Source organism: Haemaphysalis longicornis, unplaced genomic scaffold (genome assembly GCF_048455015.1).
Source record: "Haemaphysalis longicornis isolate Haplotype H1 unplaced genomic scaffold, Haemaphysalis longicornis Haplotype H1 scaffold_5, whole genome shotgun sequence".
NCBI lineage: Eukaryota > Metazoa > Arthropoda > Arachnida > Ixodida > Ixodidae > Haemaphysalis > Haemaphysalis longicornis.
Genome location: NW_027526385.1, coordinates 82327490 through 82344146, shown reverse-complemented (window position 1 = coordinate 82344146; position 16657 = coordinate 82327490). Strand labels below are relative to the sequence as shown.

Here is a 16657-nt window from a genome sequence, read left to right as displayed (position 1 = left end):
CTTCTCTAGGGATCCACTCTGTTACCCTTAATGACCAGCGGTTATCTTGCCTTCGCATTACATGCCCTGCCCAAGTCCATTTCTTCTTCTTAATTTCTACTAATATGCACTTAACACGCATTTGTTCCTTGACCACTCCGCCCTCTCCTTGTCCCTTAATGTTACACCTATCATCTTCGTTCCATTGCTCGCTGAGTCGTCCTCAGTTTCAGTTGAACCCTCTTAGTGAGCCTCCAAGTTTTTGCCCCGTAGGCGAGTACTGGTAAGATGCATCTGTTATACACTTTATTCTTCAGGGACAATGGTAGGCTGCCATTCATTACTTGAGAATGCCGGCCGAATCCCCTCCACCCCACGTTTTTTCATGTATCATGTTCATAGTACATATGTCCGTGTTTCGGTGTTCAATGGTGTTAAGCGAGTTGAACTATTCAGTGTGAGTTTCCTCTCTTCACGATGAATTCCTCGATATTATAATCTTAGCCGATTATAAGTGCGTGACAGACAGTCTCGAATCGCTTTGATCGTGACATTACAATATAGCAGCGGTCGCCAAAAAGAAAGCAAATCGGACGCATGAATCAAAGCATGATTATAAGCAGGCGCTTCGAAGTTAAACCGTTCTCGTTCAAGTATGCATACTTCATGTTCCCGCTTAGTGTCTCTCGTCTTTGTCGCATCTTTGTCGATCTTCTCTTTTCGATCTCCTCTTTTCGATCTCCTCTTTTCGATCTTTTCGCCACATTCGCGTCTCGTCACTACCATTCGTCGAACTCATCGACATCGCAACTGTTCGTTGTTCCTGCCGTTCAGTTTTTGCTGCGCCTGCAGCTCGCCGAACTCTTCCGGCTGTCAGGGACTATGAAAATAAAAACGAAATATCCCGGGCCATCCCCACTAACGTGAGACCAGGTGAGGGGCGAAGTATGCAGTGTATAAGTGTATTCTTGTCGCCTTGGCGTTTTTGTCAACGGATATGAAACCGTTGGTGGGTAGAGGTATACAGCTTTGCTGTTGAAAGTCTCGTATCTATGAAGCACGAAGCGTTCTAGAGCGAGGCGTAAATGAGTGTCCCGATGTGTTCCTTTAGTACGCATAACGAAGCCCTCCAGCGCGAGGCGTAAACGAGTGTCCCGGTGTTTTAGCACCGTGACTACATACATGAGACAACGATTACGACGACGACAGAAGACGCCAACAGCCCCAGGCCGTAAGGGGCTTTGCCCCTAACACAACCTCCTTATATTAAAAGAATTGCTTTTGGTAACCTAATGAGCTCTGTCCCACCTTTGAGATACTTTTTTTTAGCTCGGTTGAGCTCGGCGAGTTGTAAAGGGAGTATGCTGTCCTCGCGGTGACTCTTAAAAAGTTGCGAGCGTTCGACGCAATTGGCCCGTCACAGACATCTAGTGGCAACAGCACATTATGCCTATGTCTATGCTTCCGCACACCCCAATGCTTATTTATGTATGCGATCGTTTGAACTCCTTAAAGAAACACAAAAACGCGAAAAAAAAAAAAACGGTTTCGCACAATCTGACTGGTTTTCGTCCAAAATGACGCGAATTGAAAAGACCGTTTGGAAACGGCTGTTTTCGGTCAGTATAAAATGAAAAAAAAAAAAATTGGCCACCTTCGCAGCTGAGATGCGACTGAGGAAACAGCGGAGCTGGTGGTCTTCACTGGTTTTAACTTGGCTTTTCTTTGGCCTGCGCCCCTTTATTAAAAAAAAAAGTGGTTAAAAAAAACGAAGCTTTCACCATGCACACCGGGTCGAATCAAAGTCCACAATCCACCCTCCTAAGGTCCAAAATCCAAACTGCCAAACTCCGACGCCAAGGTTCGCTTCAACTCAGCCAAAGCTCAAGCGAACGCCCGCGCTACGAACACAAAGGAAATGCTGAGGGCCCCGAATGCGACGACAGCGCGATCGGAAAGATGCCCGTTTCACAACGCCAGGGACCCAGCTTCGATTACGACGCATAGGAAGCGTTTTTTTGGGGCGAAGCCCCTTAGGGGCTCGGGCTGTCGGCGTCTAATGTCGTCGTCGTAACCGTCGTATCATGCGGTCACGGTACTAAAACTACGGGACACTCGTTCACGCCTCGCGCTAGAGAGCTTCGTGCTTCAAAGACAAGAGACTTTTACAGCAAAGCTGAATACCTCTACCCCCAACAGTTTCATTTCCGTTGGCAAAAATGACAAGGCACCAAGAATACACGTATACACTCCATGCTTCGCCCCTCCCCATGTTTCACGTTAGTGGAGATGGCCCGGGAATTTTTCTAGAGGCACACACTCCCAACATCTGTTCGTAAGCTCCCTGTCCCCTCGCCACTTTCCCCTCACACTCCTCGGCCTAGCATCTTCCCCCTCTCCACATCACCTGGAAGAGTTTCCTGTTAACGATCCGCGCGGACAGACGAAAGCTTGAACAGTTCCGCCCTTAAAAGCCGCCGTTCTTTACGAAACTGATGGTTTCTGAGATCAAAGCCGTGCCGCCATTTTGTGCCAATTGGGAATAAGGGACACCCGCTGTAACGACTCGGCAGTTGTCCCCGTTCGACTTGTGATGCTCTCGCACGCCAGTGTGCTTCTTCCTGTACCGTCGCTGTTCTCCACTCACTGAGGACTAAACACTTGCAGCGTTTCGCCTCTTGCTCTTCCTCGTCGGAACGGAGGCGACACGCCCGCAAGCCGCTCGCCAGTCCCGCTACCTCGATGAGACGGCGGCCGTATACTCGTACGCCTCGGCCTTAGAGCCACAAACGGTAGCAATCCGTCTATTTGAATAGAACGATGACCAACAAGGAGCATCTCAGAATGGAGCAGCCACTGTCATATTCTGCAACTTAGTCGCAACCATGACCAGCGGGGTACATACCATATCCTAAAATTTAATCTCGACACGCTCCCAATCGCTTTCTGAGTAGAGTTCAGCAAGCCGCGCGGTCAAGCAGCCTTCAAATAGTGACAGTTCAATGCTCTCTCCTTCAAAGAGACCGCCTCTCGACAACCTCGGCCGCTCTAAATTGATTGAAGAAAGGCTACAGCGTAGCGGCCGCAACTCTTTCTCAGACAGTGTACACACGGACGCGTGGGAAACACAACTGAATCACGAGAGTACTGGAGGCGAGAGCAATGCAAACGGTCCTCCAAGCCCCTTCTCCCATTCGAAAAAGAAGGAAGAGAGAAAACCGCCCCCACTGAAGCACTCTTCACGGTTCGACCACCACGAACAGGCCCGGCGTGTCAACAAGACATTCCGAACGGCGGCCGCTTGCCTATATAGGCAAACAATCGCCAAGTCGGTCAGCTTGCTGGCGGGCGTGCGGCCCGATTTTTTAAACGCGTTCACGCGGGCACACACACGCACACACAGGTAGCAATCGGCGCCCTCCCGCCGCGATCGCGGCGGACAATAAAGAAGCCGCGCGCTGAAAAAGCGCGCGCAGTTTAAACCCGCTTAATGCGCCCGGCACTCCAAAAGTACACACACGTGGCCGCCGAGCGAGTTCGGCGTTATAGGCCCGGTTCTTATTCTTCGGTTCTTTCAATAAAACCTGCTAGCCCCGATAGATACCGCCTACGCTCGCGGTGGAATAAGTATAAGGGGTTTGTACGGTCCATATACACTGACACAAACGTTGCGCGTTCGCTTCGGCGAAAAGAAAAAAGGAAAAAAAAAAAAGAAAACTGCACAGAAAGCGTTGAAAGTAAGCTTTTTTTTTCTCTTTTCTTCACTCGTAACTGAAACGGCTCCTTGGAGATTTCTATACGGACTTGCCGTAAAATGAGACCCCACAAGAGACTCGCTGGGGAGGCCGGGATTATTATTACGCGCTGGCGTGGAGTTGCACCGTTAAAACGGGCAGCCCCGAACGGCGACCGCCGAAGCACTCGCCGCATGAATTCACACGGGGGAAAATATAGTGGCAGTACACGCTATACTCAGCCGATCGAACCGGATAAATGTATAGGGAAGAAAAGAAACCGGGGAAAGGGGTTCGCACCGTGGGAATTCGCTCTTTACAATTGAGCCGACATTCCGTAGCGCCCTGTTTGCGTTGCGTTTTCTTTTTTTTTCGGCAAGAACCCGAGAGCCGTCAATACTTTCAGGAAGAATTTTTCGTTGGCGCGCGCGTGCCGCAGTGCAGGCATGCAAACCTGCCTGAGTGTGCTTGCGTCACCTCAAAAGGGTTGCTTAACGAGCTACTGGTAACTTTTTCATTTTATTTTAAGGCGAAATCCTCAAATGACTAATCAAACATGACATGTGACCCTAGTCGGCGGCGGCGCGATAACACCAATGAAACCGAAACTTCGTAAGTGGCCGTTTTGGCGTGTTTAAGGTAAAAGAACAGTTTCGTTATCATGCGCCTGATCGTATAAAGACATTGGAAGAAACAAATTTGTCAAGAGGAACAAGTTGGGCGCATAATCGCGCTCCCAAGTGATAAGCAACTCACCCGTCTTACTGGAAAAAAAAAAAAAAAAGAAAAGACACGGCCGCTGCACTTTTACAAAGTTCACTTATGGAGCGGAAGCATCGCGTCTTCCGAAGCACTTTAAAACTTCTGAGATGAAACAAATGAGGCAAAGTTAAGCACAATTCAACCTGGTTTTCCCGAAACCCGATTTTTCGGTCGACTACCCGTCTATGGGGAAACGCATTAGTTTTTTTTTTACACGACGCCATCGGTTCCACTAAGAGAGATTTCACTTTAATACTCCATCAGGGTCGTGCTTGTATACCCTAGCTACCAGTACGCAACTAATTGTGAATACACTTGGAGTCGCTGAGGTGTGAGTGGAGGTATCAGCCAACAGCGCCCGGAATTTCGGTTAGGGAAAGGTGGCCACACTGCTGGCTCTTCATGCTGCGATCTGAACTTTCGCTCAATGAGAGAACCAAACTTAAAGATCCAAACGTGCCCAATATGCCTACGTTCTCCAGGGATGCGACTCCATCAGTGTCACCGTGTACCTTTTAGAGCGAAGCTGTCTACGGATAGGGTCCAGCAGATCGCCTCCGCTAACAGACGATATAGACAAGAATGATGGTTGATGATGATTGCTGATGATTGCTATTGGTTTCCCCTTTGTAGCGGGGTGATGACGTGTCATCTTACCAAAAAGGACTAATATACCCATGTTTTATCTACTCTTGATTTAATACTAGCGCTGCTTAGGGCAGGCACCAAAAAACTTGCTACGCCCAAAATACTTTTTTTTCTTCCTTTTACAGGTGGTAACTGTCCTAGGCAATATTCCCCTCTCTGCTTTTCGTCCACCAGCATTCTAATCTTTTTATTCGTTGCCTCGACAGCCTTGAGGAATCGGAAGCAAATCGGAGCGCCACGTTGCGGCGCCCGCTCAAATCATTCCCGGGATCGTAAAAATGTGCGGGTATGAAAAAAACTCAGCGTATGAAAAAAACTTTCATCGCATGAAAATTCTCATAAAAATTTAAAAGAAGCCCCAGAGCTTTTATATTTTTTTATAGGACGGCATATTTTTCCCCTGAACAGATGTCTGCCCAGCCGTGCACTCTTCATTAGAGGTGAGGCCAACTTTAAAGGAATCGTCGAAATTTTGATCTTCGTAAGACGGCTTTCCCACACTGACGGATGCACTGTGAAGCACGTCCATCCTCGGAAGGAGTATCATTTCAGAAAGTGGCCCCAACTCCCGTTTTATAAAAACTATACCGAAACATATTATATTACAGTTAGCGGCTAAGCCGACTCAAACACTATGCTTCGTTTTATTTACTTTTCTTGGAAATTATATAGTTCGAAGGGCAGTTGTAAATGTCGCGGAATTCTCGTCTGCTGCCAATACACAGGCTTCCGCGGGAGGGAAATGGGCCGCCCCATGTTTGTCCGCTGGAATAAAACTGATTGATTGTGGGGTTTAACGCGCCTACGCAACGCAGGCGATGAGGCGCGCCGTAGTGGAGGGCTACGGATTAATTTTGGCCACCTGGGGATCTTTAACGTGCGCCGAAATCTCGTACACACGGGCGTTTTCACTTTTGACCTCCATCAGAAAAGCGGCCGCCGCGGCCCGGAATCGAACCCGCGACCTCGTGCTCAGCAGCACAACGCCTTAGCCACTGAGCCACCGCGGCGGGTGCTGGAATAAAACTCCAGTTCGTACAAGTTTCATTCGGCTAATTAACTAGTAAGTATATGCCCAATTGCTAATCACAATCAAACGCGCTTTGTTTGGTGTTACGAGCTTTGGGGGAGAGCTCTGACCAGCTGCGACTTCAATGATCAGCGCCTGCTCGTGTTGACGGCCCGAAGAGCTCAAGGGGCCTTAGACTACGGCCTGATCAAAACATATTGTCCCTCACGTTGAGGCTCGGCGGCACAGCTTCACTGGTCATCCTTCTTCGCGGAGTAGAAGGGCACTATTTTGTAGCATAAGCTGCACTGGCCGAGGTTGAGCAGTTTCGCGTGTGCCGTGAAGGGCCGTTCTGCGCAAGCGCGAGGTACATTGGATTGCATTGGCTTGGATTGGTTTGGCTTGGCCTGGATTTGGATTGGATTGGATTAAAGTGGATTGTGTTGGATTGTGTTGCGTCATAGCCGCGGCAGGCGCACTGGCGCCGGCGCGTTCCCAGGTGTGCGCCTCAATTGCGCAGTAGCCAATTCTGACGCTGCACATGAGCCGCTTGATAGCCGTTTCGCGTGGCGCGTGAAGAACCGTGCTGAACATGCGCGAGGAGCAGTGACTGGACGGGACTGGACTGGACTGGACTGGATTAGACTGAAGTGGATGGACTGGACTGGACTGGATTTGACTGGATTGCTGAACCTTAGCTCACGCTACGTATATCCTGGCATAACAGAGCTGAGCCACTACTATTTTTTTTTTCGATTTTCAACAGGCTCTAATCATTTAACTGATCAGCACACGACGCAGCACCGTAAGGTATCGACTCCCAGGTTCCCGCCGCCGGCTGCGCGGTTCACGCGGGAGAGGAGGAAACGCCGCATCACGGGCGCACGCATGCGCAGTATATACCTGCAGTTCTTGTTCCTGCTCCTCGATGAGCACCTGCTGCTGGCGCACCGTCTCCTCGAGCTCCTGGTTCCGCTCCAGCAGGGTCTTGCCCAGCTCAGCCGCCAACTGCAGGTCTGCACAGGGCAAGGGAAAAGGAGTTCAGAACGTCAGTACTGGTGTTAAATTCGTATACGATCAAAATCACGCGCCCGCACTCTCCCCACGAAGCAAGATTCCAGTTTGCAGAGAGAGTGCGGACAACTGTATAGGCGCTCACGCCGTAACGAGTACACACACGCTTCGTTATTCCGACGGCCATCGTGGCTGGCCAGGTCATCCCCGAGCAACCCCCGCATTCCTAACTAAATGAACGCGGGGGCTGCCGGTTTATTACGCATATTTTGCCTAAAACGTACCTGCTGTTTTCTTCGTTTGCGCTAAACAACAAGGAGGTGTATGACAAGCGCCAGCGATTCACGAGTCTCGAACGCTTATGACTATATAAACCGCTTGTTTTTCGAAGCCTCTGTCACGGGCTCTACTTGGGTCCGTTATCTCGCTGCGTTGCCCGATTGCGGCAGTCGCTTGACGTTGTGACAGCGAGCTACGACGACAAGGTTGAGCCCATAAAGTGTTCTGCGCCTTAAAACTTCGCTTCCGAAATACATTTCACAGGAGCGTGGACAGCTGATTAAGTTGGGAAGGTTCATTTCGGCAAAGTAGACTTACGGGAAGAGAGCGCCGGAGCAAAGTACTCGCAAGGCATCATTCAGTGCAGTGGCAGCAAGCGTCGAGGCCACTGGCACGAACAGCAGCAGCGCGCAGTGAACAACCTCGTCCTCTTCGTTCCTGGCCACCCCAATCAGTGCTGCCTCAGTAGCGGCAATCATTATTACCACGTCGAGTTTGGATATGGATTGACCCTTCACGATATGGATTGACCCTTCACCTCGCTGGCGGCTCTCTTCAGTGTTGCATGTTGCACTATATTTCTAAACGTTTCTGATGGAGGCGAAAAGCAAAAACGCCCGTGTGTACGAGACTTCGGCGCACGTTAAAGATCCCCAGGTGGTCAAAATTAATCCGGAGCCCTCCCTTACGGCGCGCCTCATCGCCTGCGTTGCGTCGGCGCGTTAAACCCTACAATCAATCGTCATATTTCTAAACGTAAATTGTGCAGGCCTAGATCCGCCTCTGTTTACTCCTACTTACGAGCTTTGGGGGAGAGCTCTTACCAGTTCCGACTTCAATGATCAGCGCATGCTGGTGTTGAGGGCTGTTGAGGCTGGGAAAGCTCAAGAGGCCTTGGACTGAAGACTACTCCCCGTTTATGTGCGCAATAAACATATTTGCTCTCTCTCTCTCTCTCTCCCTCTCTCTCTCTCTTCTTACACAAAGGTAGTTAATGTTCCATGTTCCTGCAAGCCGGAAGAATCATAGGTAGTTTGAATTATGCGGCGGAGATAGATCACGCTGGTCAAGAAAAAAAAAAAAAAACATCCTGAGGCTAATGAACACATTCTTCCGCAAACGCAAAAATCCAGGGCCATCTCCACTAACGTGAAATCTGGGGAGGGGCGAGGCATGCAGTGTATAAGCGTATTCTTGGCGCCTTGGCGTTTTTGCCAACGGAGATGAAACCGTTGGGGGGTAGACGTGTATACAGATTTTCTGTAAAAGTCTCGTGTCGTTGCAGCACAAATCTCTCTAGCGCGAGGCGTAAACGAGTGTCCCGGTTTTTTTTTTTTAGATCGCGTTATGTACTAGCGCGAGGCGTAAAGGAGATTCCCGGTGTTTTAGCGCCTTGACTACATGAGACGACGACGGTTACGACGACGACGACAGGAGACGCCAACAGCCCGACCCCCTAAGGGACTTCGCCCCTAAAAAGAACTCGGAAGACACCGTAGAACCTTTTATGCTTTGTGAATGCGAAAGAAACGCCGCTGGCTGCGCCTTCATCTTTTGCGCTGACAGAAATTGGGGCGGTTGCGCCGCTGTGTGAGGTCAAATTGAGCCGCTTGCCCAGGCATCGCCTAGCAACGCGGTACTTCATTTGTGTTGTCGTTAACGCGAAGCTCGTGCTATGAAACGCTTCGAAGTCGCGTGGTAGGCATCTTTCAGACGCCGAAGCCAACTTTTTCGCGCAACGAGCCATTGAATGTTTTCACTTTAAAATCCGCCTTGAAAGGGTGCAACCCGGCAAGCCTAGTTACGCTGCGGTGAAGGCTGAATACAGGAGAAAAAGTGGCTCAAACAAAAGATGGACCTTCATTAAGCAAATCTGTTGGGAAAGTTGGTGCATTATGATTCAAAAAATAGAGCGCGACTTGGGCAACGACAGTGGCGAGGGAGCTCTTGGAAGCGTTTTATATTAAGCAGAAAGGGGACAAGTGTGTCAGCGATACTTCTGTGTTTTTGCGTGCCAGCGAGTTTGAATTTTTGAAAACGTCACTTTGATCATGTTCTCTGGTTGATGCGTTCCATGTAGTGTACCGAAGTGCGCGTGCGCATGCTCCTGATGATTCATGTATAAATATGAGACGATGCCTCAATAAATGTTAGTTGCAAGTGAGCGCTTGTCCCGTCGTCCTTCTTTACCGTCGTTGTCCAAGTCGCGCTCTATTTTTTGAATCAAAAGATGGACCGGTATCGCACGAGAAAACTCTAGAGCCCTACCCAAAGTTTATCCATGCACGAAAAATAAACTAACCATTTATTTTAGAGCAATGCCAACAGTAAAAAAATATATTTTTGCTTAAAGGGACTCTGCAACGCTTCAGATAAACACTTTCACCCTTTCCGCCGATCCTGGAAGAGCTGTTAAAGCTGTGGTTACCGCCAGCTGAGAGCGGCAGTGTGCGATTTGCTCGGCCCAGCAAATACGCCTTGTAGTTTCCGGTTTGCTTTTGCCGCGTTTTTTTTTTTTCTTTAAGTGGCTATAACGTGCGTTCATTGTTGCAACTGAAGAAAAGCCGGCCAACAGCCCCTACATCGCTCTAATTACGTCATTCAAATGTTCGAAGAACGACAATACCACGAAAGAAAGAAAAAAAATTCAGCGCGTTTTCAGGTTATCCGATTGGCCGGTAGTTCGGGTTCCCTATTTTAAGTACCGGATGCGCTTGCTGGCTAGGTTATGAAAGAATTTGATATTTATAAAAGAAATCTTGAAAACAGTTTTTTCAGGGTCCCTTTAAATTATTGATGCACCTGCAAAGACTTTACAGGTCCATAGGAGGGAGGGGAGGCAAACTGCCACACGTTTTACACAAGTTCCTGCGACCCTGGCATCAACTTTGTAAATGTTTGCGCGGACCTCAAGGTCTCGAGGTATATTAAGGGATCTCAAGGTTTGCGCGTATCTCAAGCACAGGCATAACGCCTCTCATGCCTGTGTGCTACACGGAAACTTTCAATTGACAGTACACTGATTCACAAGTGCGTCCTATAGATACAGACAATGCACCAATCGATAAACAATACCTTCGAAAGACCTTCAAAACGGCCGTGTAGCGCAGGAATTAGGCACCTAAATACTAAAGGGCGCATTCCCACTGGAATCCCGCATCAGAGAAAGCGTGCAAGTTCGTCGGATTCAGCGACACAACAATTACCACACCCCCGTCGTCCCCTAATTTACGAAACAAGAGTGTCGGCGCAGTAACTACTCAACCCGCCGCAAGGTTGCGATATTTGACCTGCAGTAGTCAACGCAAAAACACCGCGACCGCGATGTCTGACGAAGCGCTTCTTTAAAAAAAAAAAAAAAAAACACACACACACAATGGGAATTGTGACAGCGTGTAAACGGGTGCTATATTGCAAACGTGTGTCACGCTGAGCGGCCGACATGTCAGCACGACGCGTACTACGAAAGAACACGCGCACAGCTTGCTCCCGTGTTCTGCCAACGGCGAGACGACAAAGCGCAAACGACACGACCATGACCGACAGGGATTGTCTCGAGCGTTCCGCCTCATTACCGCTTTTCTTTTTGTGACAAAGCGTCAGATAATTTCCAACCTTCTTGCTGCATCCAACATCACCCTCGCCAAAATTCCTAACTAGACTGCGCCTCACTGCTGTGCGACCACCCGCTGTTTCTTTTTAATGCGAAAAAATTAAATGGCTCGCTGAGTGAAAAACCCCGCGTCAACGTCGGCGTCCCTCGTGAAGCGTCCCATAATGGAGCACGGGTCGTTCCATAGGACAACGAGTTCCATAGCGCGAGCTGTCTGTCTGTCTGTCTGCCTGCCTGCCTGTGTCTGTCTGTCTGTCCGTCTGTCAGTCAGACGGAGAGAGAGAGAGAGAGAGAGAGAGAGAGACGAAGCGACAGCTAATTGCCGACGTTGTTGTATGATATCCAACCTCTCTATCTCTCCCCCAAATTCTTAACTAAACCGCCTCACTGTCACTCACCAGTCGAAGTAACATCCGCCGTTCCTTTTTTTTTTTTTTTTACGCAATTCTGGGAAGAAGGAATTTTTTTTGTCGAATTTCGAGCCTGTACGCAGTAACACCACCTTATAATGAGATCGCTTTATTCGAATTCTCGCTTCCCCGGTCCCGAATTCCATGCACGAAAAGCAAATCCCTGTTTTTAACGGAGCACCGCTTGCAACGAAGTCAGTTTGATGTTCCAAGATTATAAAATATAAAGTATTCTAACGTGTAAATCCTCGCTATAACGAAATCGATGTGTTCGAATCATCCCTTCCACAGTCCCAACCACCGTGCAAAAAAGCAAATCATCCTCGCTTTTTTTTTACCGAAGCACCGCTTACAAGGAAGTTAGTTTGCTGTCTCAAGGACTTCAATATACGGAGAATATGTCGCGCACCAAAGCCGGAGCCACCATCACGCTCTGGCACATATCTACTCATTTAAACATAATGAAGAAGAAATAAAAAAAGAGAACACGATGAAAAGTGCACCCTTTATGTAGTACAGCATTTTACTTTCTTTTATTATTTCGAGGTGGACGAGTTTGACGCTTCGGAGTTACGCCTGCGTTATACCGTGCTCCACATGCTGCAAGGCTACGCATTAATTCCGAACACCTGGGAATCAGCGGAGTCCCCCTAAAAGCCTGAACGCGACCCAGAGCCACGCAAAAGAAGCAGTGCACTCAAAAAACGGCAAGCACTTGTCGTAACAGCGCGGAGCCTAATCGGGGCCAGACGTCAGTCCCAGGCTCGCCGCCTCATTTTACGGGCCACCGCGCATGCGCATACACACACACAGATGCAGCTAACCTTCCGGCTTTAGCACTCAGACGAACGAGGGCGCAAATGGGGGTGCAAGGTCGGCCGAGTTGTACGTTAAGCTCGCCAAATGGAGGACTGACTACGTACAGTGACGTGATGCAGATCGTGAGACTGATTCCAGACCAGACGCGTCAATCGAAACGACGAGGATCAGGTCGCGCTCCCCCCTCCATCGGCGCCGTCAGAAACGTGGGAACCCTGTCTGACAACATGCGCAGGTTCCGGAGCGTCACTCACTTCGCGGCATAACAAGAGGCAATTCTAAAGCAGTTCAGTTGGCCACGCTGCCCTCGTCAAAAGCGGAGCGATCGGAAGACGCCTACCTACCTGTACTAACGTGATAGATTGAAATACGAACAACGGAGCGCGTGGCTTTCAGTACATAGTGCAAATTTAAAGCGCAAAAAATTTAGGCAGAAAACGAACTAGACAAGGACAAGCGCTTGTCCTTGTCTCGTTCGTCTTCTGTCTAAATTTTTTGCGCTTTAAATTTGCACTATGAATTACCAACTAGATCGAACTCACACGTTAAGTTATATTTCAGTACCTGCCACGCCTACTGGCGACGGGCCGCGCATGCGCAGTGCGAACAAGTTACGAGAGTTCGTGACCAACCTTGATATGGAAAGGCCATCGTATTTCCATTGTCCGTTGGGCGCTCAGCACGAAATAAAAAATAAAGGTATATATTAGCTGCGTGCGCCGTTTTCACTGATCGCAGCAACAAAGTTAGATAACCCTGGCGTGGGCGGGCGCCGAACGCGGTGGGAAGACAAACCAAAACGCTTACACGCCGAACTACGGTGTTTCCACATCAACGTTGGACACAAACTCTCGTAACTTGTTCCCACTGCGCAGACGCGGCCCGTCCCCAGGATGCGCGGCATTTATTGAAAGCCACGCGCTCCGCTGTTCATATTTCAATTTATCACGATAGTACGCCGACGTGATGGAGCAGCAGCAGGGGCAGCACTCGAAACTGTCGTAAGGTTCGCCATCCTGCGTCTTGCCAGGTCACTGGGTGTGCGAGCGATACGATCGCTATAGCTTGGACGATGCAGGCTTCACTGCGAGACTCCAACGCAACGCGTGGCACTTCACTTCGTCGAACTCTTTCATGCGGCTTCAAAATGTAGTTTGGCTCATTTAGTCATTCACTTCACCGGACTTGAGCAGGACTAGGGTCTAACTTTACCAAGACGTCTAGCAAACGTCTACGGCCCAACCTTATCTCTAATACATGCGCCCTCAGCGGCCGTCTCGCGAACTGCTCCAGTGACGTCACAAATGGTTTGTAGTAATTCCCGACACTGTCCCAGGTTTCGTAATTCTGATTTTAACCCATTCTGCACAAGCGCAGTTCCCTTGATCTGCTAAATTTCTCACCGCTGACTAGCGAATGTTGTCACAGCCGATGTTTAGCCAATCACTTTTAGCTTTCCGCGTGTACCGTGTGTTCCGTGCGCACCGTTTGTACCGGGACCCGACCGAACACGTGCGCATTCGTTTCGGTACGGCGAACTAGTTCCGCTGACGGGCGGCCGGCCCTCGCCGTCCCCGCACGCGCATGCGCAGTCGAATCACGGTACACACGGTACGCACGGAACACACGGCACGCAAGGTAAGCTAAAAGTCGGTCAATAGAGAGTGATAGCAGAGCGGAGAAGCGGTCTCGGGTAGGGTACCCGGTAGGCGACCGGAGCTACTGCGCGTGAGCAGAGGCGTTAAAACTGGTCGTGCGCGCGCGCAAGTGTACCGGGTACCGTACCGGGACCGGTTTTCCGCTCTGCTATAACTCTCTATTAATGGTGCTGCGACGGAGACGGAATTCTCGGAACGCGGAGAAAACACCGCTACAAAACGGGAATGTAGCAGACTATATATCTACGGGCGCCGATTTACAGCTCCCTGCGAGTAGGGGTTGCGAGCGTCAGCCATAAAAACGAACGACCTGTCGATAAACTAACGCCGCCGCAGTTGGTTTTGGTTGTTGTTCCAAGGGACGCTCCCGACGACTCTTCCCGCCACGCAAGCAGCGCTCCGGCGCGTAGGTTCTGTAGCCCTCGGTTGCCGCATTTATTCCGTAACGCTGTTGTATTTTCTCTGCGAGCTGCCATTCTTGGGCACAATGAAAGCTCTGGAAGGGGTCTTGGACAAGTGCACTGTAATCACGGAGCTGGCGTAAACAGCCGTTAAGGGGGCCACGAAGACAACATACAGCTTTGTTCAGTTAGAGCAGTGGTTCTCAGCGATGACTGCCCCGGGGACCCCTTTTGGGCTTGCGAAAGTGTACTTTCGCAAGTGTACTTTCGCATTGGGCTTGCGAAACTGTACTTTTTAATGGACTTAACTGGTATCCTGTCTTCCTGGCCACTTTCAGAGGCCCCGACCAATGATGTCAGGCGTCGCCTCGCGCGAAACGCACTCGCCTTTGCCGGTCACTTGCCTTTGCAGAGCCCCAGTTTTACCAATGGTCACCGCTTTCTGGGCGAACAGACCGTGGGAACGCATTCCACGGGCTCATCATCCCTTGTCAGTTGTGAATAACCGAAAACAACGTTACGAAGTGCGTCCCACAGCAACGCGTTAAATTCGGCAAAACATACAGGCATCTCTGTCCCTCTGGAAAAAGAGAAGACGCTGGCAAAACGCAAGCGTCGTCTTCTGCACTGCGCGAACATACTGGCAAAATAAAATACCCTGCATGTTCGAATCGAAGATTAAAACGAAGTTTGAGAAAATTAACTGTATCCCCTACTGTTCTGAGGAAGGCAGCTGCAGCTAGTTCAATCATCTGACCTAGTTTCCTTTTGCATAAAAACAGGGCGCTGACGAAGCTAAGTTTCTCTGCCGCAACGTTGGCAACACTTGTAGGTCGTTACATCGTACGAAGTTTTCCGTTTCTTGTGTCCTCACCATCTTTATAGTTTCATTGCTCCAAGGGTATATACAGGTACACACACATATAATATATATATATATATATATATATATATATATATATATATATATATATATATATATATATATATATATATATCAGGGTGTCGAACCGGAACCCAACCGAACCGAAAACCGGAACTGAACCGGTATTTTTGCCGGAACTGAACCCGAACCCGAACCGTTATTTTTTGAGCACGCTGAACCCGAACCGGAACTGAACCGAAAAAAGAAATAACGGTTACCGGTTCATGCCGAAACGGTTCGACCCTCCGTTCTTGATATTGCACAGTCAATGCAATTCATGTCTTTTTTCTTTCACGTACCATAAACCTCGTAAACGCTCGCGCACATTCCACGCCAGACAGTTGAACACTATCACGCTCTATGAAACAATGTAGCAATGGTCTGTTACTGCTAAAACCGCGAGCATAGTGCAAGCTGACCGAACGAAATTTCATAATCGGCAGCTTGCAGGGGATAGAAAACGACTTTGCCCTCCCCTAGCTACGACTTTATCGGACCAGTCAGGCTGCAGGAGTGCTCCACTGCGCAACAGCGAAAGCACACACCCGATGTGTGCAAACATTTTGCATTTCATAATTTGTTTAAAAGGTCTGACACCTGGAAATTGTTAATACTTGACAAGTGTGACCGCAGGAGCTGCTCAGTGGCTAAGCCGTTTGCTGCTGACCACAAGTGGCCTCGATCTCCCTTCCACACGACCGTTATTCTGAAGTAGATGGAAATCGAGAACGTCGGTGTATCGAGATTTTGATCCACGTTTAATATCACCAGCTGGTTAAAATAAGTCTGCTGGCCTGCAACATAGCTGCGCCTCGAAACAGAGATATAGCGCGGGGCATCAAATGCGCCAGTTTTTTTTAATGTGTTTACAGGGAAAACAACAAAAAGGAAAAGGCGAATCACGTTGTTTTAAAATATTAAGCAAAAAGTAAGTAAACCGGAATATGTAAAAAAAAAACCTCTAAAACGTGGATATTGCTCTATACCTTTCTTTGCCCTGCCTTTCACAACCAAACGTGTCATCAATGCGAAGGAAGTGATTTCCGTGGTCAGTTTTTGGGGACAGTACAGTGGACAAGTTCCGTTTTTTACAGATACAAATAACAACAGAAATGTCAGGGAAAACTGTTAAGGTGCGCACTTAATCCCTTGGCAAGAAACTGCAGCCCTCGACCTTGTCTTGGAAGCAGAACCAGTAACAAAGCAGATGACACGTGCAGAAAGGTAGGCTGGTACCTCACACTGTCCTATTCGCCCAGCGATCATGTTTTCTGCTTGTTCTGCAGTTTTGTCTCTTGCAGATCTGCTTTTTTCGAAGGTGCACTTGTACTGACTGCCCAACTCGCTACATTACTTCTACTGCTATTCGTTCCGGAGGGGAGTAGTGCTGTGAGCGAATTAAAGAG

At 49.1% G+C, this 16657-nt stretch overlaps 1 protein-coding gene across 1 annotated transcript in view; it reads right to left on the bottom strand.

Moving 5' to 3' along the window:
* The window catches only part of LOC144138526 (uncharacterized), an 85684-nt gene that overhangs the window by 54686 nt on the left and 14341 nt on the right, over nt 1-16657 (bottom strand). Inside the window, exon 2 of the mRNA XM_077670857.1 lies at nt 7036-7148. Coding sequence (XP_077526983.1) covers nt 7036-7148 — 113 coding nt within the window. The remainder of the gene's footprint in view (nt 1-7035; nt 7149-16657) is intronic.